Source organism: Engystomops pustulosus, chromosome 5 (assembly GCF_040894005.1).
Source record: "Engystomops pustulosus chromosome 5, aEngPut4.maternal, whole genome shotgun sequence".
NCBI lineage: Eukaryota > Metazoa > Chordata > Amphibia > Anura > Leptodactylidae > Engystomops > Engystomops pustulosus.
The window spans coordinates 89,076,836-89,100,384 of NC_092415.1; the positions used below are offsets into that span (position 1 = coordinate 89,076,836).

A 23,549-nucleotide genomic window follows, 5' to 3' on the forward strand; every position below is an offset into this window, starting at 1 on the left:
GGGAAAATCGGCGCAAAACGGAAAAATTTGGGTAGCCCGCCGTAAAAACGCAATTCGGGCCCTTAGTAAATGACCCCCATTGTGTGCAACACAATTCTGCCAGACTTTCCATGTCAAATTCTGTTCAACTGAACACCGCCTTCAGTGCAGAATTTTGTGTCGCATCGGGTAACGAGAACCATAAAGTATTGTATGCGCCACAAATGTGTCTCAAACACTTCTTAAATACCTGTGCAAGCAGTTTGCACTAGAAAGAACGTACAAATTCTGACAGAAAACTGGCTCATGGCCCTTAGTAAATGTGCCCCAATGTGTTTCATCTGCTGCAGCGATAGCCTTTTATGGTCTAGCACAGTGATGGCAAACCTTTTAGAGAGCGAGTGCCCAAACTACAACAAAAACTCACTTATTTTAGCAATAACTTATTGCTTATGGCTTTGTCATAGCTTTCTATCGCATTGGCATCATGAGGACATCAATACCGTAGAAAGAGGAAAATTTCACATTAGAATTGTATCTCCATCCAGGTTCCCCTGTACTGGAAGAACTGCAGGGCCAATGGCAGGAGCTCAAATTATAATCCCTATCCACATCTTCTCACTCCCCCTGCAGTCCCAGGCAGCTAAGGATGTGTTTCTTTAAAATAGTACTGAGTGCACAATGTCCTGTGTGGCCTAGGACTGCAGGTGGAGGCAATGGGTCCTGCCTTATGTTCCTTTCTTATGAACTCTCTGCTGAGGAACTGAGTGCCCACAGAAAGGGGTCTGAGTGCCATCTCTAGCACCCATGCCATAGGTCTAGCATATCAGGGGTGACATCTGGTGGAGAGCTTGTGTATGGTGTTGATGTCTATAGTATATTTTTTGTGATGCAAATAATTATCCCCACCATTAAAATCTAGATAACATATTAATGATTAACTGTTTATGTGGACTATATCTACACCCAGTCTAAGGGCAAAATTCGGGCACATATACGTCCACATAGACGACCCTGCCGCGGTACAGTGCCACACATGTGTGGCACTGCTCCGCACCATACACGGGGAAAAGATAGAGTATGCTCTATCTTTCCCCGTGTGTGTGGCCGTGCACTGCTTTTTTCTATGGAGGGGTCATCTCCTCCTCCTCTCCAGCCCACACCCGGCAGGCATACAGCTGTCTGAATGTACCCTTAGTTATACGTCCAGCTCCAGAGAAGACCTCTGTAGAAAGGTTAGAATCTCCAATCTTCTTTATTAAGGACTTGAGCGTATAGGAAATCAACATGGAATAAAATGGAGACATGGCTATTAGGCGTTGCCTGAGCATTTTACCGCTATGCATGTAATTACGTCATAGCCCTGAATAAAGTATAACCGAATTGCCTAGGCTCTGCCTGCCAGCCAGCCACTTCTCTATCTTATTCCACATTGGTTTGCTATATTCTCAAATCTTAAAAGCCCTTAATAAACAATATTGATCTTTCTACAGATGTCTGGGTGTATATCTTCACTATTTGGTAACATTTCACCTGTGGCCAAGGTTTTTTCCATGGTTGAGGAGTCCACTCATACCTACAGTGAGTGAGATGATTACCTTCCTTGTATGTTTGTGGATCATTAAGCCCATTCTTTATTGTTAGCCCTCTGCAATGTAAGTTCAGCCACATTCACCATCAAATCTACTGGTAACGACTGAAGTCCTGGTATATTTTCCACATGTCTCTGATGTACAAGTTATACAATTGTGCGCTACTCATATCATATATGTAGCAAGTTTGTCAACTGGTCCATGATTCTCCATGCTGTTATATGTTTGTTGCTACCTCACATGTAACATTGTCATGTCTGTGATGTGGTTTGTGTTTCTCAGTGTCGGAAGATTTGTCATCCGAGCCAGTATCCCTATCGCAGGATCCAACATACAAGCCAACCCTGCTACTGCCCCCCAAAAAATCAACTTACCCTGTAGGCCATGAGGACACCCTTGTGAAACCACTTACTCTCCTCAAGCAGCCCCCTGCCCTGCCTCCTAAACCTCTTTCCAGAATTGCCAATCATATAGCAGGTAAGAGAAAGAAAGCTATTACACCTCATATATATCTTCCATCTTGACTCCCATGGGTTTATGACTCATATATCTCAAGCATAGGTTCCTATAATACAAACAGCCCCAATAGAAACACATGGGGGGAAATGTATTATGTTGTTTGTTTTTGGCATGCACATCCCTCCTTTTTAAAGCTGCTCTTCATATTTATTATGTGTTGGCACCACAAAAAACTCTTTTTTCCCTCCTTCATCCCTTTTTTGCCTCCTAATTTGGGCACAGCATTTGTTTCCCAACACTTTTAACTAATTCTTTTCTTAGAGCCCTATTGTGGTGTATTTTCTGGTGCACACTTAGACCTGCCAAAAACATATAACCCTTTCTGAATGAGGAATATAATTTTTTTCTACCTACAGTATGCCAAATAAAGGCCCTGCACAACAACATCAGATTACAGTGCAAAACACCACTAAAGTCAGGGGTACCAGAAAACAGACCATGTGCCTAAAATTAATATAAAATAGAATATTAATATCATGTGACATTTTTGACCATATCAACTTTTTCTCCAGGTATTAATTACATTTTTATGTTCAGCACATGGTCACCCTGTGGAAATTGACCCATGTGCTGGACACATTGCACAGGACAGGAGTCTTTGCATCATGCAAAAAATATGATGCAAGGACTCCCTGTCTGCCAGCTGAACTACTGGGAGTCCTTGCATCATATTTCTGTGTAATGCAAGGACTGCCGTCCTGTGCAAAGTGTGTAATCTGTGGGATTGGACCAACATATAGGTCAGTTTCCAAGGACTGACCATGCTTTCATGCAGCCAGCCTTAATTGGTGTATTGGCAGCATTTGTACTGAATGTTGTGGTGCCACCATTCTGTTAATCATCACTATATAGCTATTCAGGCATTTGTTTAAATTATGTCAGTTTTTGTTTCTTTGTTTATTGGACATGAATATGTTATTTACAATACACCATAATTAAAGGAAATCAACTACATGGATCTAATGGTTTAGACCAAAGCATACTTAAATGCTGATGTGTGCCCCCTGAAACAGGATCTGTTCTTCATTTAGTTAATAATGGACTTTATAAATATATGCAAACGAGCCTCAGGGGCTCCTGTGCACATCCGTCAGCTGCTAAATATTCACGTCTTCCTTTAGTTCTTATGCCCTCCTCCTACCTCTCTTCCCCTACCAGAGACTCGCTAACCACTAATGGAGCCAGAATGGGCTTCTGTGGCATACAAAGTAGCCCCTGAAGCTCATTTACATATTTTAAAAAAAGTTATTTTTCATGAAAAATAATCCATTAACATCTAAATGGAGAACAGAACAGCATGTAAGTACTTGGGTTAAAACCAATAAATCCATGGTTTGATTTCCTTTAAACATCTATTACCTTTAAACATCTTTTACCAGATCAAATAGACAGAAGGGTAGTATGTACTCAATAATGATGTGGGCAGTCACAATACGGACATACAAGTCCGTACATGGTTTCCAAATTAACTTATGGAATAGTTTTTGCTAAATGATTTTTGATTGTAAATGGCCACATTGTCAGTAACAAACTGCGTTATTTTGCTGTGTGGGCAGTCTGATGGAACAACTAACGTATCGTATATGGCGGGATGATATTGTATGGTAAAACTTGAATTGACAGTTGTAAAGTTTGGAAAAGAGAGTTTTTTTTGCATTCTTTAAAATTAGTAAAAGAATACATAATCATACAATACATCATACAAAGCATCCAACTTTGTAGAACCAGTTTGGAACCCAGTTAAACACCTTTAGGATGAACTAGAGAACTCCATATGGATTCCTTAGTTTTAGCTAACTGCAATAACAGTTCTGATGTTCACATGTTTATATGCTGTTGACCTTCTGTGGAAGCAGCCCCATAGGTAGCAGTGAATCAGTCTATATATGGAGCTTACATTTTAATCCAACTTTCTCATTATTTAAAGTGAACCTGTCACCAGGTATGTAATTTTTTAGCTGGTGAAAGGTTCCAATAGCCTCTACTATGTTGATTTTAAAAATGCCTTTGTCCGCATTCTGGATCATTTCATCAATTTGTAAAACTTTTTTTCTCATTACCTGGCAGGCAACATCGTCTGGTTAGTCCTGAGTAGCTGCAGCCTGTGTGCCTATGTCTCATGCATTCTTCCTCTACTCCACGCCATCCAGGGAACTGCATGAGTTTGGAGGAGAGGAGACTGAGACACAGGCTGTTGCTGCTTCTCCCCACATCCCAGGACTCACCACATGCTACTGGCAGTGAGCCAGGAAATGTAAAATAAACTCTTATAAACTACCGAAATGATTCAGAATTCTGACAAAGGCATTTTTAAAATCCGCATAGCATAGGATATTGGAAACTTAACATGCTAGTGAAGTTATCCAGTGACTATTTTTCTAGTTACTGCATAAAATTCCCTGTTATAAAATAAGCCATGGTTTGGTATTTGAGGCTTTCATGCAGGAACTGTAAAGCCTAGCCTTGGGAGAATGACTGTGACTTCTCACATATCTAGTCCCAAACCTGATTGTTAAAAGTCCTGTACTTAAATCAAGCCCTGCTTGGCTCCAGGTGTGTTACGTTTCTTAAATTACATTACATTTGTGCTGAAAAAGGGCTTCTATTTAAAGTATAAGATTTGAAGATTATTGTTTTCTTCTAGACTCGGGAGCACCTGTGAAACTGCCTTGTATGCCGGGGAAGATGTCTCCTCCACTACCTCCAAAGAAAGTCATGATATGCATGCCATTAGGAGGGTCAGACTATCCCCACTCCTACTCAAATCAGAAAAGCTCCCAGCATCACCATACCATCCTCCCATCTCAACTAGCCGTCCACCAGCACCAGCTGCAGTATGGAAGCCAGCATCTCTCCACAGGATCAAGTTCAGTGCCCATCCACCCATCTATACCTCCAGGATGCAGGGTCATTGAGGAGCTCAACAAGACACTTGCTATGACCATGCAAAGGTTGGAAAGGTAAGTCTGATTTTAGGCCACACTACTGTTGTGGTTTACTTGTGGAAGTAGGAAGATTATTGGATTCACTTCATTCATTCTTGTTTTATACTTGAGAAAAACACATCTGTGCTTCTGAAGGACTTCTAAGTAGAGGGAAACCCAGTCCAAAGAGTTTTAAATAATATCAAATTGTAGCCCCTAGCTTTTTAACAACGCTTTTCTACAGACAATACCACCAACTATTTTCCCTGTGGAAAGGTCAAAAGCAGATTTATTCCACAAAGCATTTTGTGTAATGGTTTCTAGTCATCAGTGCTCCTCTAAAATTTCTATAGGAGTTTTAGGGTGATGGGAATGTGAATTGCTAAGCAATCAGCTCGTCTTCTATCCATTTGTCGTATTGCCAGTGAATCAGATGTGATTGGACTATGTCAGCATTTCTATTCAATAAACCTCTAGCATATGCTGCTGACCAATTACTATTCTCCCTGTCATTCCCTGTTATTTGCAGCGACAGAAATTCAGCTGAATACACTTTATTCATTCGTCAGTTCTATTATGATAGGAAAATCAAGCAGATGTATTCAGAATCAGTATTTGATCTAACAGAGAAGTATTATTATTGAAAACAGAAGTTTACATACACTACATAAACACTTATGCATGTTTTCCTTCTATCTGATATGAAATCAAAATAAACCTTTCCTGTTTTAGGTTATTTAGTATTGTCATTATTATTTATATTTGCCAAATGCCAGAATACAGAAAGAGAGAGAGAGAGAAAGAACATTTTAAGGCATTTTTATTACTTTCCGCAAAGTCAAGTTTACATACACTGAGATTACTGTGCCTTTAAACAATTAGAGACAGCATCTATGATGATGGCATGTATTTGGAAGTTTCTGGTAGGTTTAATTAATTAGCAACACACCTGCAGATGTATTTGAAGTCACACCGTATTCCTTGTATAACATCATGGGAAAGTCTAAAGAAATCAGCCAAGATATCAGGAAGAGAATTGTGGACTTGCACAAGTCTGGTTCATCCTTGAGTGATATATGTCTTTTTATATAGTATATATGTAAGCTTCTGGTTTCAACTGTAAATAAGGTGTGAGCTCCAGGGGGTTTAGTAGTAGCAGTTGCTCGCAAATCCAGCTTTCCTTCCAGGAGAGTAAAAATATTCCTCTTTCCATTTTTGTGAAGTATTTTTAGCCAGGGAGGAATATGCTATTTTCAATAATACAAATGCTCCATAAGAGTTTAACATGGCTATTTATAGATATAGTTATAGATAATGAATTTTATCAGAATTTTACTTTTACAGGTTTATTTATTACTTTCCATTTTTACTTAGTGCAGGAGTTATCAGGGAGCACATAATGTGTTCTCTGCTGTTTTTATATACAGATTACATGTAGAAGTGATCTACTTGTAAGAGTCCATTAGATTACTGGATCTCCCGGCATTAGACTGCACAGCCCTGTGACAGGGGACTGATTTTATCAGCCCATTGTCACAGAACAAGATCTGGCTGTCAAAGGTTGATCTCCTCCCGACAAACACTGCTTCAAATATTAATAAACTTTATTACAACCTTCAGCTGCTGCGGAACCTCATCATACACACCCTACAACTTCAGCAGAACCTCATCACGCACTACTCAGCTGCTATAGAACCTCAGAATTCTCATGAACACAAAAATCTGCTTTGGCCAGGAATTAGTCACACAAACAGTGGCTAACTCATAGCCCCATTGGCTTCTATTGGACATATTCACAGTGCATTGTAAACAACTTGGAACTTGCCAACTGCAGAGCTTAGGACAGGCCTCATTCCTGCTCATCTTTGTATCCCAGGCAGTCACTTACTTTCCCCATCAGCGAAGTGAGCGCCACATACCCATGATAAAATGATAAAATATACAGTTCCGACTTACATATAATTCAACTTAAGAACAAACCTACCTTGTATGTATGCACCCTATCTTGTATGTAACCCAGGGACTGCCTGTATACACTTACTCCTTGTGGTGGAAGTATGAAAATACTTTTTCCAAGGTGTTAAATGGAAAACAATGCCTCCTTTTGCTACCTTGAAAGGCAGCCCCCTTAACACCAAGAATAATAACATGATGTGGGATTAAGCCGATCCAGTATATCTATTCCAGAAGGAACAGATTCCCAACTATAGACAGCACTGTTTTGACCTGGTTGGGTCTCCTCAGTACAGCGTAGGAAACTGGATTGGCTGTGTGAGAGGCTAGGGTTGACTAGGGTCAGACGTTAGGCCTTAATTGGCAATCTCTCCATAAGGAGAACACATACCGTATGATCCTTGTGGTGGAGGCATAAGTCGTCTGAGACCCCAACTCCCCCAGGATATCAGTGAAGCGATCTGGACTGTATTGCTGATAACAGAGTAAGAGAGTGCAGAGGAAGCTCAGTGTCTGCACTCTGTGCTGTATGATCCCAGCAAACATGTGAGCTGGGAGCTAGTGATAGCAATGGCTCTTATCAGTGAGCTGGCACATTAGGGTCTGCTCACTAAGAAGAGCTTGCTCTTCTGCCTCCCGAACGGCTCCCTATTAAATATATATAGTAGGGAGCCACAGTCCAGCCGGTCACCCCATTCCACACCACTTTTAACCCGATTGTATCCGGTTAAGGGGGCGTGGTGAGTAGGTTAGGGGCGGGGTTAAGTAAGCCATCGGCTCACTTCAGGGATCTGACTCCCATCTTTCACATAAAAGAGCCAGCTCTTTGAGGCATCACTACAAGTGATGCCTCCATCCTCACAGACTCGAAGGTTGCAAGAGAGGGAGAGGCACAGCTCTTTCTAGCAGTGTGTGGGGCTCATACCCAGCAGACATGCTCTTTGGTCATGTGACCAGAGCATCAGTAGTGTGTACAGGATTAATGGACTCTGGTCACATCAGGGCTGTGAGCTGCAGCAATGTGCCTCTGCTATATCTTCAGACGTATAAAAAAATGTACAACTTTGTGACTTCACAACTTGGTGAAATAAAGGTCACAACTTTGTGACAAATGCATACCACTCATAGGAAAAGCCTTGGAAGGGGGTTGCAGAAGAATCCCACAGACACAAATGCCTGATATAGCAGCATTTAATATAAAAGTTCAAAACCCAGAAAAAAAAAAGACACACAGAAATATTTAAGAGTTAAGATAAATTACCCCCAAGGAATCACTGACATTTGTTGCATGTCTTTTTCGCATCTCATTTTAATGCCTTGATGTCCATCTATCAGTATATTCATTACATTCTTATTATGATTAACTAAGAAAATATGCATCAAACAAGTTCTAGAGGAAAAGTTCTTGAAAGGAAAAATATCCTGTTACAGAAACTAGATTACTGCAGTGGGACGTGGATCCAGAGATTTAATCTCACTGCCATATTGGAGTTTTCTTATGTGAGGCTTTTGATTTTGCCTAAATTAACACGATAGGATGACAGGTTGAACTTGAAGGACTTGTGTCTTTATCTGACCTATTTAATTATGATAATTATATCACCAGCCTTATATGAAATGAATATTAATACAAAAACTGTGGTAAGCTTCTGAAGTGTGTGACAAGTTATAGGGCAGTGATGGCGAACCTATGGCACGGGTGCCAGAGGTGGCACTCGGGGACCTTTCTGTGGGCACCCAGGCTGTCGCCCCAGGACAAAGTTCTTCCTGGAGTCCTAGACAATTGAGATGCAGCTCTCGGCACTCTTTTAAAGTGATGTATCCTTGACTGATTGGAACTGCAAGAGGAGTAAGAAGGTGTGAACAGGCCCAGAATATTTTTGGAGGTCCTACTACTGGCCCCACGATTCTTCCTGTACAAAGAGACCCTGGAGAGAAGCTACAATGATGTCTGAATTTGCCTTCCTGCTTTCAACTGTATTGGTGTCCTCAGAGGGCTGATACGATTGACTGTTGTGGAACAAAAGAGAGCAATAAGTAACAGTTTAAATTGTCAAGTTGGCACTCGATGGTAAATAAGTAGGTTTTGGTTGAAGTTTGGGCACCCGGTCTCTAAAAGGTTTGCTATCACTGTTATAGGGGAAGGTCGAATATAGTTTTTCTAAAATGGATTTTTACAATTGAAAATTTCTCCAAAACCATTTTGGTTTTACATGAGGTTCTTCAATGAGTTTTTTCATTAAGCTTTTTTCCAGTCAGGAATTTGCACTATAAACAGCAATGTACTCACTGGCTTCTATAGCATCCAGAGCCTTGACATTGTCACATATGAGAAGGATAATAGCACTTTTCATATTTTTATTTGTAATGACATAAATACTTTTGTTGAACTATTCTGTATAGTAGACAGAGCTTTGTCAGGGGTAGGGTGCACACTTCAAATAAACCTGGCTCCAAAGTGTGTGTAAACCACAAATGAATCTGAGGAAGCGGCTCTCCAATAATGTGAAATTAGTTTATTCACCAACAGTGAAAAAGATACTACATTTCAGCTCCTCCACGGAAGGGAAAATGGCTGAAACATTGTATGTGATAAACTAATCACATATTATTGGAGTGCTGCTTCCTTGGATTCTTCATTTAGTCATCTTGGGTTTTTTACTAGCATATATGCACCACTATCCCAGATGGCACAAACCTCCTGTCAGGGATCTGATGGCACTGTTCATTCCATTGGAGCCGGGCCAAACATTCTGTGGATCACCACAGATATTCAGAGATGTGTAAACATATATGAATCATGTGTCTGTCTATGCATTCATTTGTTTAGTCCAGGAAGGATGTTTGGCAGCCATGCCAGGCCTATACGTTATTAAGTGATTATCTCTTGCTACAAATATTAGGCGTCATGCTGCGACTGCCAAGTGTTTGCTGCCAGTTGTGTAGTGAAGGGAAGTTCATTGTACAGAATATATCAAGCAACAAGTTAACTGTCAATTCTTGAGGCTGATGTATTGGAAGCAGGGAAAATGAGCAGGCATAAGCCTGCTTAGAAGTAGATCATGTCTACACCTAAGCAGTAAAAAAGAAAATCTGTACTGAAGTGTATACAGTATATGTTTATATACTCAATATGGCCATGCATAACCATAGGTATGTAATCACATGATTGTCTAATTGTAATGGAAAACCTGCAGTATTTACTTGAAATTGTGCAAGATGTTACATTTATTCTGCATGTTCTATATTTTAGCTCAGGGTTACATGGCGGAGACAGCATGTCAAAATCTGGACTTGGTGGATATGCTGACATGAGACAAGTGCCAACTGTTGTTATTGAATGTGAAGATGATAAAGAAAATGTGCCTCATGAATCAAACTATGAAGACTCCTCATGCTTGTACTCAAGAGATGATGATGACGATGAGGATGAAGATGACGATGACGATGATGATAGCTCACTATACACAAGTAGGTGCTTTGACCTTCACACCATTGTAATTCAAGCTGTGGTTATAAAAGGAACAGGCACAAAAGATCAAAAGTAAGAATCTAAAAAACTTCTATGGCATAAAAATAATATCATAGGAAACACTTAGTAAGATGTAATAGATCTATGGTAAACCGCAATGTAAACTGAATTTACGACTTTGGCATGAACTCCACAAGGACCTTGATGTGCAGTAACAAATAATGATAGTAGATGTGGTTGGTTCACAATGATTAGGTGCACTGTAGTTGTACAATGTTGTGATCTTGTAATGTCATGGTGGAACCCAAACTCAATTTGTCATCAATCATACATGAAAGAATTGCTTCCCGCACCTTGAGTCATTCTTGCTTACGACGTGCTTCATTTGAAATATTGAGATGCCATCCAGATAAAGAGAGGCAAAGCTCGAAGTTCATAGACAATTCAAGGCCTCAAAGTTACAAAGGAGAAGTTGCAAACAAGAGATAATAGTCTTGTCTCTGCAGTAGGATACAAAGCTAGTACAGCCATAACACATAAATGAAGGAGCAATCACAGTACAGGAAGAATCAACATACTGAATATGGTCACTTAACAGGGTTTACTTTATGCATAATACATGCATAAAAAACACATTGACATCGGAATAAACAGATAATAAATAAGATGCGTACATGGTCAATGGTTGCCGCACAGTGATGTCAGGGATATTAAACACCAGTGGCCTGGATTTCCATAGCTCAGCAGATTCCATACCTAGCTGTATCTTTTGTACTGTTTTATGTAAGCTGTAAATTCAGATTCATCACTTGAATAGTCCTGGGTAATTATAATTATGATGATACAATTATTATAATGATTCCCACTAATTCCATTGCTTGTGAATGTGCCTAGACACTATTCATGTTATACATCTGATGGATACAGATTTTAATTGTTAATCTCTCCAGCCCTAGGAATATTTATCTTGACCCTTATAACCAAGCATTTTTTTATTCCTCAAGGTTCCCTGGCATTAAAGGTTCTCAGGAAGGATTCTTTGGCAATCAAACTAAGCAACAGGCCCTCCAAGAGAGAGTTAGAAGAGAAGAATATCCTGCCCATGCAGACAGATGAAGAGAGGCTGGAGCTGAGGCAGCAGATTGGCACAAAACTTACTAGGTACTTTCATTCTCTATAAAACCCTTTTTTACTGTGAGCTGAGATATTAACACTCTGACCTCCTCACTGGTCATTGTACATGCTTTGGTTACATCAATACTTTGGAGAAACAAGGTATATCAAGTCAGCGGATATATGAAATGTGACATATAATCCTATCAATTCGTTACACAAGTACAGAATTTCATCATAATGACTTTTGCAAGATTTGTAGTTAGCATTACATGAATGACAATACAATACCTGTTATTATTCTTAGGAGTAAAAAACCCATTCTGTTCTGTTAAAGAAGATGATTCCTCAGACAAAGAGAATGTCAGTGATGGACTTCTATTTAAAGGGTGTCTCTCTTGTTACTTTTTTATGTTTTTTAATAAGACTGGCAGTTGGCTGTTACCACTAGGGGGAGCTCTGCGTATTTATATAGCTACCACATAGGTGGCTATAGGAACAATATGGCTGCATGTCAGGAATTTTGAGCCAAGCACCTCTCTTTGTACTTACAACGATCCAGCACAGTCCTTAGTGGGTTCAAAGCAATTTCATTCTTTATTTAATCCTCATTAAAATCCATGGACATACAAAAAATAGATTTCATCAAAACATCTGTAAAGATCAACGTGTTTCAGCCATACTGGCTTTAGTTATGATCTAACATACAAATTCTAAAATTCCATTTAAAACACTAGTTTTCCTTCCCCTTAGTGTGATGTCATATTGGTGGATACTAGTCCTCAAATCCTAAGATTCTTTAATTGCCAGCACCAAGCAAATGCATTTTATTTCCTATTCACTTAACCTCTCACAGGATATAAGGAGAAGAAAACTTGTAAAGTGGAAGAATAGAATGGGACTATAAGCTTTACAGTAGTCTGGATAAAGTATGTTACTATTTAAGTCTAATTACAATATTTATCTATAACGGATCAATCGCATGTAAATCAAAAATATTAGTAACATAGGATCAGGTCCTGCCGTAAATTCAATCCCTCTAACCCCAGCAAAGTTACACAGCATGTTCCCCTCGGTGTCTGAAGCTTGCTGGAGATGTAACCGGGAGCAGGGTTCCATGCTGCATATCTGGTGGTCTTGCCCTGGGGTCCGGGACTTGTGGAGAGGGGGTTTTGCCTTATACACCAAACTATGGTCAGATACTATTACACCACTTCCAGAGCTTGGGTTGTTGTCTATGATCCCTGGTTCTATCTCAGCGGTGAAGAAAGGCTTTCTGAGATACTGCATTGCTGCAACCCGTCAGATAATTCCCAGGCTCTGGAAGTCAAGTGTGTGCCCATCAAGAGCCCAGTGGGCAGAAGCCCTGAACAATATAATGAGGATGGAAGAAATGAGAGCCATGGAGGGATTGGCGGACTTGCAGTTTGATAGATATACTAAGATCTGGTCTCCTTGGATAGATTTCCGCAGTTCAACGGAATTTGCTTCTTGGATAGAGGGGGCATAGACTGAACAGGAGATAACCTAGGATCAAGTGGATGAATCCTCGTACCTCTTACCCCCCCCCCCCTTTCTATTGTGCTCCCTCCCTTGGCCCTTTCCTTTTTCCCTTCCTATCGATCCCAATGTATTTTCCCAGGTATATATTCTTTCTATGTGTTTATTGCGGTTAATATTATCAGTTCTGTTAATTAAAGAAATGGTCTTTCACAACATCTTTCATATGCATCTTCATATAGGGATAGCCTTTATTGCGGCACTAATACTATTTTTTCTTTTTTTTTATTTCATGAAGCGGCTATCCGTATCCATCTTAGTTGTACCATTGGTTGTATGACATTTGTCTTATGTACACTAAGATAAGCATGCTGATGTAGTGTATACCTGATTCACTGATGTTACTTTGAACCTTGTTATTTGCCAATTTCAGTAAAAGTTTATTGAACAGTAATTCAATCCCTCTGGATGTCTGCTTTTTAACATGAACATCCAGTAGTATATACGGTTTAGTAGTTTTTTCCTAGTGTCCCCATCCCTCTTACAAGTTTGGTGACCCTTTCAATCCCCTGCCATTCAGTGCTAAACTGCCTCCATGCCAGTTCTTAAAATGTTTTCCCAAGGCTGAAATATTGGAATTCCAGCATCCTATAGTGGCAGGAATGGTCACCCCAAGTTATCTTAGAGATACTAAACATTTGCTGCAAATTTTGGAATGATGATGGACCATTAGAATAGCAATGAGAAGAATTTGAGGTTCACACGTGTATATGGTAAAACAGAAGTAGGCTATAAGGACAGCAAGATAAAATTATAATTTTGTTATATATCACCTCCCATTGTAGGCCCTTTAGAAGTACAGTAGTTTGGTTTGCCTCTGTCAGGAGCATTGAATTTTAGTTAGCTGCTGTATTGTCTGTAAAAGAACAAAATATTTTAACACAGAAATTACTTTCCCTGCCTTTTATCCTTCAGTTTTATGGAGCGGGAGACATGTATAATTTTAATGTAAGGTTTTCACACTATGGCCCACATATATTAAAGTACTTGCACATGTATTTATAAAGTGTATGTGCCAATTTTGTGCTGTACTGTATCCGACAAGACAGGGGGGGTGGTAGTGCTCAGTTGTACCGCGCGCCACAATTCTGCAGCATTAACAAAGTGCACCCAAAAAACATGCATCACAATGCATGCATCTGGCGCACTCTGCACACTACACAGGCAATCTGCACATAATGCAGTTTTCAATGTTTTTGATAAAAGTGGGTTTATGACTTTTCCCATGTACAGCGGCACTTCTCTATACAAGAAAAGAAGCAGTCATGTTAAAATAGTTCCAATAGTTATGTTTACAATTCATTAAAAGAACATAAAACACAAAACTATGTGAAAACTTGCGTGGTGCAAAACATCGAAAAATGTAAATGGTACATGGTGTACAAAAAGACCAATATGATAATGCTGATACACAGTTATCTAGAAAGATTGTGTACTATGCGGGTACAATACTAATAATAAGCTGATACTCTCTGCCCTTGATAGAATAGTAATATTTCTTAAAACAAATGTAGTGACAGCTACACAATCCATACACTGTATCATGCTGAGTCTTCCTCCCTCACACACTTCTTAAGCCAATACTAAGCAAAAAAAAACATACAGCAACAAAATTGTGAAAGTCAGGAAGTGTTGTGAGAAGGAAATGTTGTAAAGCCCTGTTATCACACTGATGATGCCCATGACCTGACAGCAGGTCCTGTACTCTGTAATGTCATTGCTGCATCTAAAGTCACATTGTGCCAGTCTACAATATGCATTTTATACCCATACTAAAGCCTGTCTAGTTATAAAAGAGTAAAGAAGGAAGGCAACATGGTTAAGAAGATCTCAATCTTTTTTCGCAGACGACTGAGCCAAAGGCCAACAGCTGAAGAGTTGGAGCAAAGAAATATTCTGAAACGTAAGTCAATAATTGGCTTTTGGCTAATTGGCTACACGGATGTGTAAAAATCAGCAGACGTATCTTTTATATGGATGGGGCGACATATGCTGGAACCATCAGTCAGAATCCTCATTCAGTTTAATTGAGCATGACAAATGATAATTCTCTTGTTTATCCCATTATTTATAAAGAACACAGGTACAAGTGATCATATACTTGAAAAAATGGAACGTAAGAAGTGCAGAATGACGATCAGCAATCCTTACACACATATACATAGTTGAAACCAGAAGTTTGCATTGCACTGTATTAAAAGACACATATGCATGTTTTTCTGACATGAATTTAAAATAGACCTTTCCTATTTTAGGTCAATTAGGCTTACCAAAATTATTTGTATACCAAATACCAGATTAATGAGAGAGAGAATTTTTCTAAGGCATATTTAATTAGAGGCACACTTGTGTATGTAATTGAAGGCACACCTGAAACACACTGCTTCTGTGTGTAACATCATGGGTAAGTCTAAATGAATTAGGAAAGATATCAGGAAGAGAATTGTGGACTTGCATAAGTTTGGTGCATCCTTGGCTGTAATTTCCAGAAATCTGAAGGTGCCTTGTTCATCTGTTCAAACAATTATACCCAAGTACAAACAAGATGGGATTGTCCAGTCATACTGCGTAGGGAGGAGACGGGTTCTGTGTCCCAGCAATGAACATGCTTTGGTCCAAAATGTGCAAATCAACCCAAGAACATAAGATGCTGGCGAAAACTGGTAAGAGTGGGTCCTTATCCACAGTGAAACAAGTATTATACCAATTTGGGCTGAAAGTCCAATCTGCCTGGAAGAAGCCACTACTCTAAAAGAAGCAAAAAAAAAGCCAGAGTAATGTTTTCAGATGCACACAGGAACAAAGACCTTAATTTCTGGAGAAATATCCTGTGGTCTTAAGACACTAAAAGTTAAAGGTTTGACCATAATGACCATTGTTATGTTTGTAGGAAAAAGGGAGAAGCTTGCAAGCCTGAGAACTTCATCCCAACTGTGATACATGGGGACGGTATCATCACAATGTGGGGTTGTTTCACTCCCGGGAGATTGGTGCACTTCACAGAATAGATGCATCATGAGGAAAGAACATTATGTGGTAATACTAAAGTAACATCTCAAGACATTAGCCAGGAAGTTAAAGCTTAGGAGCAAATAGGTCTTCCAAATGGACATTGACCCTAAGCTACTGCCAGACTGGTTACAAAGTGGCCTTAGGATAACAAAGTCACCGTCCCAGATTTACTGTTAGAGAGTACAAACTACACCAGAATACTGTTCTGGAGTGGCCATCACAAAGCCCTGACCTCAATCCTGTTGAAAATGTTATGGGCAAAGCTGAAAAGGCAGCCTACAAACATGGCTAAGTTACACCAGTTCTACCAACTATTGTGAGAAGCTTGTGGAAGAATAACAAAACAGTTTCTCCCAAGTCATACAGTTTAAGGGCAATGGTACCAGATACTAATGAAATGTTTTTAAACTTTGTAGAAAGTAATAAAAATGGCTTAAAATTATCTCTCTCATTATTCATGCTTTTGGCAAATATCAATCATTTTGGTAATCCTACACAATAACCCAAGTAAACTCTTCAGGAGATTATGACAGAATTTGATGTTTTCTGCTGAAAACAGAAGTCATGGACTAAGTAACTTGAAATGCGGATTAGTACATCTTGCTGGATGAAATTACATTGTGACCAATTTTACTGCTGCTTTTTATTTACAGCTCGTAATGAACAAGAAGAGCAGGAGGAAAAACGGGAAATTAAAAGGAGACTTACACGCAAGGTGAGATTCTGTATTAAACCCGGTATTGTTAGCCGAATACTTATTCTCAGGCTACATTCACATGACCATTGGGGGATGTATATGTGGCCACAAGCTTACAGGCGTATATGCCTCCGCCATAGGACACGAATGGGCTCACGACGCCATACGGGAGCGGTACAGTGCAGCACACGTGTGGCACCTTACCGATCCGTACCTGGGGAAAAGATAGCACATGTCCAATCTTTCCCTTATTACAGTGCCGTGCGCCATGTATCTCTATGGAGAGAGGCGGGGGCATACAGCACTCATCCCCTCCTCTCCCGTGCACCCACATGTGACGTTTGTGTGCATGCAGCCTCAGACTGGATGATATAAGTGCAGTGTACATAACAATTCCACTCAATCTATAGAGTTACATAACTAAAGAATTACTGATATTACTTTAGAAAGAGACAACAAAAAATGGCATCCTATTGAACCCTGTTATTCAGAGCAGAGCAATATAATGGGGAAGGCAGGCCAAGGTCAAATATAGGGGCGCTTTGCACTGGCAAAGGGACAATCTAAAATTAAGCTATTTCTGAATATTCTCCACTTGTCGGCTGCATTTACACACTGGAACTGTGACTGCTCCATATAGATGAACACTCTGTTGTATAGAAATCTCCATACAATTAAAATCATTTACATGGATGGAATTCTGTTATGCAAAACCATATTTCTGTGTGTTACAGATACATATGAAATTTATAACTGTAGTTTAATATCAGAATGCTGTCATACGGCGCCCACACAATACAATTACTAAATTACATACTACATCCTAGAGTTAGCACAACACTAGAATATGGTTGTCACACAGTGGTGCTGTTTAGTAATATGCCATAACCCATTTCCCAAGTAATACCACCATAAAAAAGCCTTATTAGTTCACTTTAAATAATAAAGGTCCTGGTGGTCTAGTGCAATGGTCTAGTCATGGCCGGTTTTAGACAAAGTGCAAAACTAAAAGTGGGGCCCCAAAATAAAACAATTTATGAACAGTCACATTCAGTAAGAGGCTCCCCTTAGTCTTGCACAATAATAACACTTTGTACTTTACACACCGTAGTATGGTAAATAACACACAAAAGTACCACCATCAACAATAAAACTGTCCCCAAAAGTATATTATGTATGTTTAAATCTCTCTTAAAACATTTTCAATTGTTCAGTATATCACACAGGAAATACTTTTTATTTAAACAATAAAACAATATATCATGTAACACAATGGGGCAGATTTATCAAGTGAAAGTCAGAATATTTCTAGTTGCCCATGGCAACCAATCACAGCTCAGCTTTCATTTTACCAGCGCTCATGATTATTTTAAAGGGGAGCTGTGATTGGTTGCCATGGGTATCTAGAAATATTCTGACTTTCAGACACTTGATAAATCTGCCCCAATATGTGTGCACCTGTGAGAGACCAATAGACGTTAAGATTTCAGTTGCATGGGCCCAGCATATATATTGTGATATATTGTTTTAACAAAAAGTATTTTCTGTGTGATATATTGAACAAATGAAAGTGTTTTTAGAGAGATTTAAACATACACAACAATTTTATTGTGGATGTTTACTAATGGTGCACATGTACTTTTGCTTCTTATTTGCTAAATTATAAATTACCCTAAATACCCAGCAATGTTGCACATTTGTTATTTTCCCAAATCCTGTGATGATGCCCCACTTGGTATAATTGTACAGTAGCATGGCAATACGTAATATGGGACTGTAGGAGAATTGTATAGGCGATAGACAGATGATATATATATAGATATATAGATAGCTAGATATATGATAGAAGTTAGATAAGATACATTGATAGATAGATAGATTGATAGATAGATAGATAGATAGATAGATAGATAGATAGATAGATAGATAGATAGATATGAGAGATAGATACAGAAGAGAGATAGAGGATCGACTGATAGATGGCTAGATAATAGATAGAAGATACATAGATGAATAGAAAGACAAAAGCTAGCTAGGTAAATGGTTAGATAGACAGATATATAGATAGAAAATAGACAAATAATAGGACCTAGATAACTAGACAGATAGATAATAGCCCAGTTTGTTGCCCCCTAACGCCGTCCCGGAGTCTAGTTTAGCAATGGCAAACCTTTAGAGGCTACGTGCCCAAAAGACAAATTAAACCCACCTATTTATCATCAAGTACCAACAGAGCAGTTTAAGGAGTAACTTATCGTTCCCTGTTCGTATAGGCCCCTTGAGGCCATCAATACAGTTGAAAGAAGGAGAGCAAATTGTGACTATCATAGAATCATGGGGCGAGCAGGAGGACCTGCATCGATAATCCGGCCCTGTCCACTTTCTCACTCTTCCTGGAGTCCAAGAAGCAATGGCTGTGTTGTCTTAAAACTAAGTTGCTTGAGGCTGCAGGTAGGTTTTCGAGACCTGGGGTGATGGCCCGGGTGCCCACAGAAAGAGCTCTGAGTGCCACCTCTGCCACCCGTGCCATAGGTTCACCACCACGGGTCTAGTTACTCACATCTCTGGCTCCATTGATGCTGTGTGAATACAGGGAGATAAATGAGCTTAGTTGTACTCACTTTTCCCCTTCTTCTATGTATCTTAACCATTGCAAAGCAGGGGACAGAAGGGGTGGTAAGGCTTCATACTGGCATGGCACCTGGTGATTCAGTCTTTATGGGGACCCCTAGGAAATGTATTACAGTGTGGATATCCATGAGGAAAAGCTGTGCTTGTTGTGTGCAGACAAATGGTTGGGTTTCATAAATTAATTTATGCATTTTGAGGAATTTATACAGAAAAGATATTTGAAAATTGTATAACTGTTTATCAGAAAAACAAAAATGATTTGCTGAAATGGGAATTCCCCTTTAAAAATCTATGACCTTCAATTATCCATTCAAAAACAAAAAATTACTGCAAAGTTTCTTCATGTAATTAAATGTCATTTTAATACTTATTCTATTAAATTCAGTAGCAGAAAGACTTAAATCTGTAATATAAATGTGGGGGGAGCAGTACGTGGTACAGCTTTTTATCTTATTGCAAGATTTTTTAATTTTTCCACTTGATGGCATTATTCAGATGTTGTTTAATACAATATTTTCCATCTCCATGTTACAAATGGTGGATGGAACAATTGCTGTTTCTCAGGTCACTTGGTTTGTGTAACAATTCCCACTGTGTAAAGATGCGCTGCAGATTTAGACGCTAACGTACATCAGTTTTTAGGTCCATTAAAATATATTCAGCCTGAGCAAAGCTTTTACCTTTTGCTTATGTGTGTTTGAAAGTGAACATTTTCAGGGGTGTCCTGAGGCTCAGAAATGTGTGCACTTACAGTACATGCACCCAAAATGGGTGACCCTCGATACTTGTTGCATCCTGCAGTCATTTAGGATTAGAATATATTGTAACCACTTTTTCTTATATTTTCTGTCTTCAGCTCAGCCAGAGACCTACAGTAGAAGAGCTGCGGGAAAAGAAAATCCTAATTCGTTTCAGCGATTATGTGGAGGTGGCAGATGCACAGGACTATGACAGGAGGGCAGACAAACCATGGACACGATTAACAGCCGCCGATAAAGTTTGTAACTCTTCTACCTTATTTGTTCCAAATGGCTTTTGAGCCATTTAGTGGTACTCAGAGACAACCTTCTAGATACCAAACCCACTTATATCTACTAACTATTCTGCTCTTCTGCGTTTTTATTGACCGTACCAGCCACCAATGAGTTTATCCAGCTGGTGACAATCCATTCACTTACTTAACGGACATCTATCACCACTTTAGGGGTGTTAGACTGGCCTTTAACTCATGCTCGAACTTGACCCTTGCGCAGTCGCACTGGTGACCGCACGGGCTGTGCTAAGGACGGGTTCTCGATCCTGCGCGAGATTTCTTACAAGCCGGCTGTCATCACGGGAGGCCTGGGAACTGTGACAGAGAGCAGTTATGGATATCAATTAGCCGGGGGCGTGCATAAATTACTGAGCACAGATGATGCAACTGGGAAAGCCTCCAGTACTATTTGCTGAGTTATAGGACAGTCTAACACCCCTAAAATTGTGATAGATGTCCTCTAAAGTGTTGCAAGGAGACATGGTTATCTTTGGTTATCCCATAATCACTTTATAGCCCTAACCTTACATTCCAGACCACCTATAGTCAGCACTGGCTGTCTAGTCTACAGGTCCGAAAAAGCCCATTAAAACTACATTGCTGCACTAGTTATTCCTGTGAAGGATTGATAATCTGCCTCGATATCTACTTCTGCAGAGAAATAAAGATACAGGCTGTAAAGATAATATTATAGGAACAGTATAAACAGTGTAAATGCAAGAAGATCTGCTTAATTCATTAAGAGGGTTAGACCTCTTAATGATTTTAAGTAGAGGGAAGAGCATGAGTGCAGCAGGAAGCAAGGGATTTTACAGTAAAGTGTGTAATACAACATTCAAAGATAATAAATATTGCTGTGTAAATATATCATCGATTGGGCACTCTGACCCTTCTCCTGTTAGCCAAAGCAGAGGGTTGGTTTGGAGTCTCCCTTATGATGGCAACCATTCATTAGAAACCGAATTACTCCCTTGAATGTGCACTTTCTAGTACCATCACTACTGCTATAGTGAAATTTGTGCCATTCTCAGCTTACCTTGAATACAGTAGCTGATTATTAGCGACTTCATCTGCTGGACTAATAAATAGCAATAAGCTGTACCCCAGCAGGGCCACGTTCCCAAAAAAGAACAGATCAAGCCTCTTGAAGCTTAACATAATTGTTTCTACTATCAATAGAGCTACTGCATGTAACTTTTCATGATCTTATCGTTACAGGCAGCCATACGAAAAGAGCTAAATGAATTTAAAAGTACAGAAATGGAGGTTCATGAATTAAGTAGGCATTTAACAAGGTGAGTTACATTATGGGGTGCAGATAAAGGCACGTTTACATTGAACTGTAAATGACTCTGCACTTGCTGAAACGTGACAAACTATAATATCAGTCAGTAACTACGGTACTGATTAACAAAGGCAGAATTGGCATCTTAACAAAACAGAGGGGAAATTTCTTTTCCATTGGGCACAGGACTTTACAGCAATTTCATCTAGTTAGTACTTATCGATGAAGATGTCTTCAGCTCCATGCAGGAGGTTTCCATACTAAAATACACAGTCACTTACAGTGTAGTGTCTCCTGGAAAACAACTATGTCCCACCCCCACTGTGCTCCTAAATTATATATATCCATTGCAATGCAACGGACAACCTCACTTTCTGTCCTATGCATGTATAAAAATACCCCTGCATATAAAAGATACATTGTGATATATACAGTACTATACCCCAAAAAATTACAATACACACTAAATTAAGTGCGAAGTTCCCGCTATATAAAAAATGAATCCTGTATCCACTAAATTCATGAGAATATATCAAATGTCCCCCTTATTTAAATACATACAGCCTCCCCCCTCTTAATTTATTATAATTATATTATATAATGCTGTCTCAGGTAGCAGAGAGTTTAGATTCATCCCTGACGCACATAGATAAAGTACAAGCCATTGTAGAAAAAACATTATTGCAATCCGTGTCTTTTCTGCTGTAGTTCAGGGCTATTATTTATGGTGAAAGTTTCTTTTTTATAAAATAGATACAATAGATATAATATGTAAATAATGTAGATATAACATATATAATAATATAAACGATAATAGACGCCGCAATTTACAGTCACGGGCTATAGTAATATAGCAGGTCTCATTCTGACAGTTGGAACATTGCTTCTGTATTGTTGGGGTGGGACATAATACATACCGTATATTCCGGCGTATAAGACGACCTGGTGTATAAGACGACCCCCCTACTTTCCTGTTTAAAATATAGAGTTTAAGATATATTCGCGGTATATTTCCAAGGCATACAAAACACCGGTAAAAATTTTAAAAAAAAAACAGATTTCAATTTAACATGGTCCTTTTTTTAATGTAAATTCTTATGACATGCAGGTATATAGCAGGAAAACTGTCGCTCATAAACATAAGGCATACAACAACAACATTACCATTACAGCACTGCCCCCAGTAGTATACAGCACAGCCCCCAGTAGTATACAGCACAGCCCCCAGTAGTATACAGCACAGCCCAGCCCAGCATTAAAAAAAAACAAAAAACTTATATACTCACCCTCCGGTGGCCCCGATGTGCTGCGCTGCTCCCCCGATGTCCGCGCGGCTCGTCTTCAGTGTTCCACGCCGTCTTCTTTCTTTTGCTTTCTTTTACGGCGCCCAGCAGAAGAAAGAAGACGGCACTGAAAACGAGCCGCGCAGACATCGGGGCCAACGGAGGGTGAGTATGTGCACCGATGTCTTTTTGAGGCTGCCGGCAGCTTTTTGAGGCTGCTAGCACCGATCGCGGGTGTTACCGGTAAGCCTTTGCTGCAATATGCAGCAAAGACTTACTGGCTCTGGAGAGGGCTCAGCCCGTGAGCCCTCTCCATGCACCGGGACCCGACCGCCGCCGTATAAGACGACCCCAGAGAAGACAGAAGATTTTTCTGTCTTCAAAAGTCGTCTTATACGCCGGAATATACGGTATATTATAAGTCCATCTGGTTTAGCCTATTCTCCTGCATTCATATAGATTGGTATTCTTTGCAGTGTTTAGCAGGGGGTACACA

At 39.6% G+C, this 23,549-nt stretch overlaps 1 protein-coding gene across 8 annotated transcripts in view; it reads left to right on the top strand.

Annotated features, from left to right (window-relative positions):
* Positions 1–23,549, top strand: part of PHACTR1 (phosphatase and actin regulator 1) — a 215,192-nt gene that overhangs the window by 189,771 nt on the left and 1,872 nt on the right. For 6 of the 8 annotated variants that reach the window (XM_072152611.1, XM_072152610.1, XM_072152614.1 and 3 more), the window contains 8 exons: positions 1,854–2,048; positions 4,735–5,050; positions 10,221–10,438; positions 11,444–11,600; positions 14,960–15,015; positions 16,778–16,839; positions 20,309–20,449; positions 21,704–21,780. In XM_072152611.1, the coding sequence (XP_072008712.1) occupies positions 1,854–2,048; positions 4,735–5,050; positions 10,221–10,438; positions 11,444–11,600; positions 14,960–15,015; positions 16,778–16,839; positions 20,309–20,449; positions 21,704–21,780 (1,222 nt within the window). The remainder of the gene's footprint in view (positions 1–1,853; positions 2,049–4,734; positions 5,051–10,220; positions 10,439–11,443; positions 11,601–14,959; positions 15,016–16,777; positions 16,840–20,308; positions 20,450–21,703; positions 21,781–23,549) is intronic. The other 2 variants (XM_072152613.1, XM_072152612.1) reach the window with 1 other exon arrangement.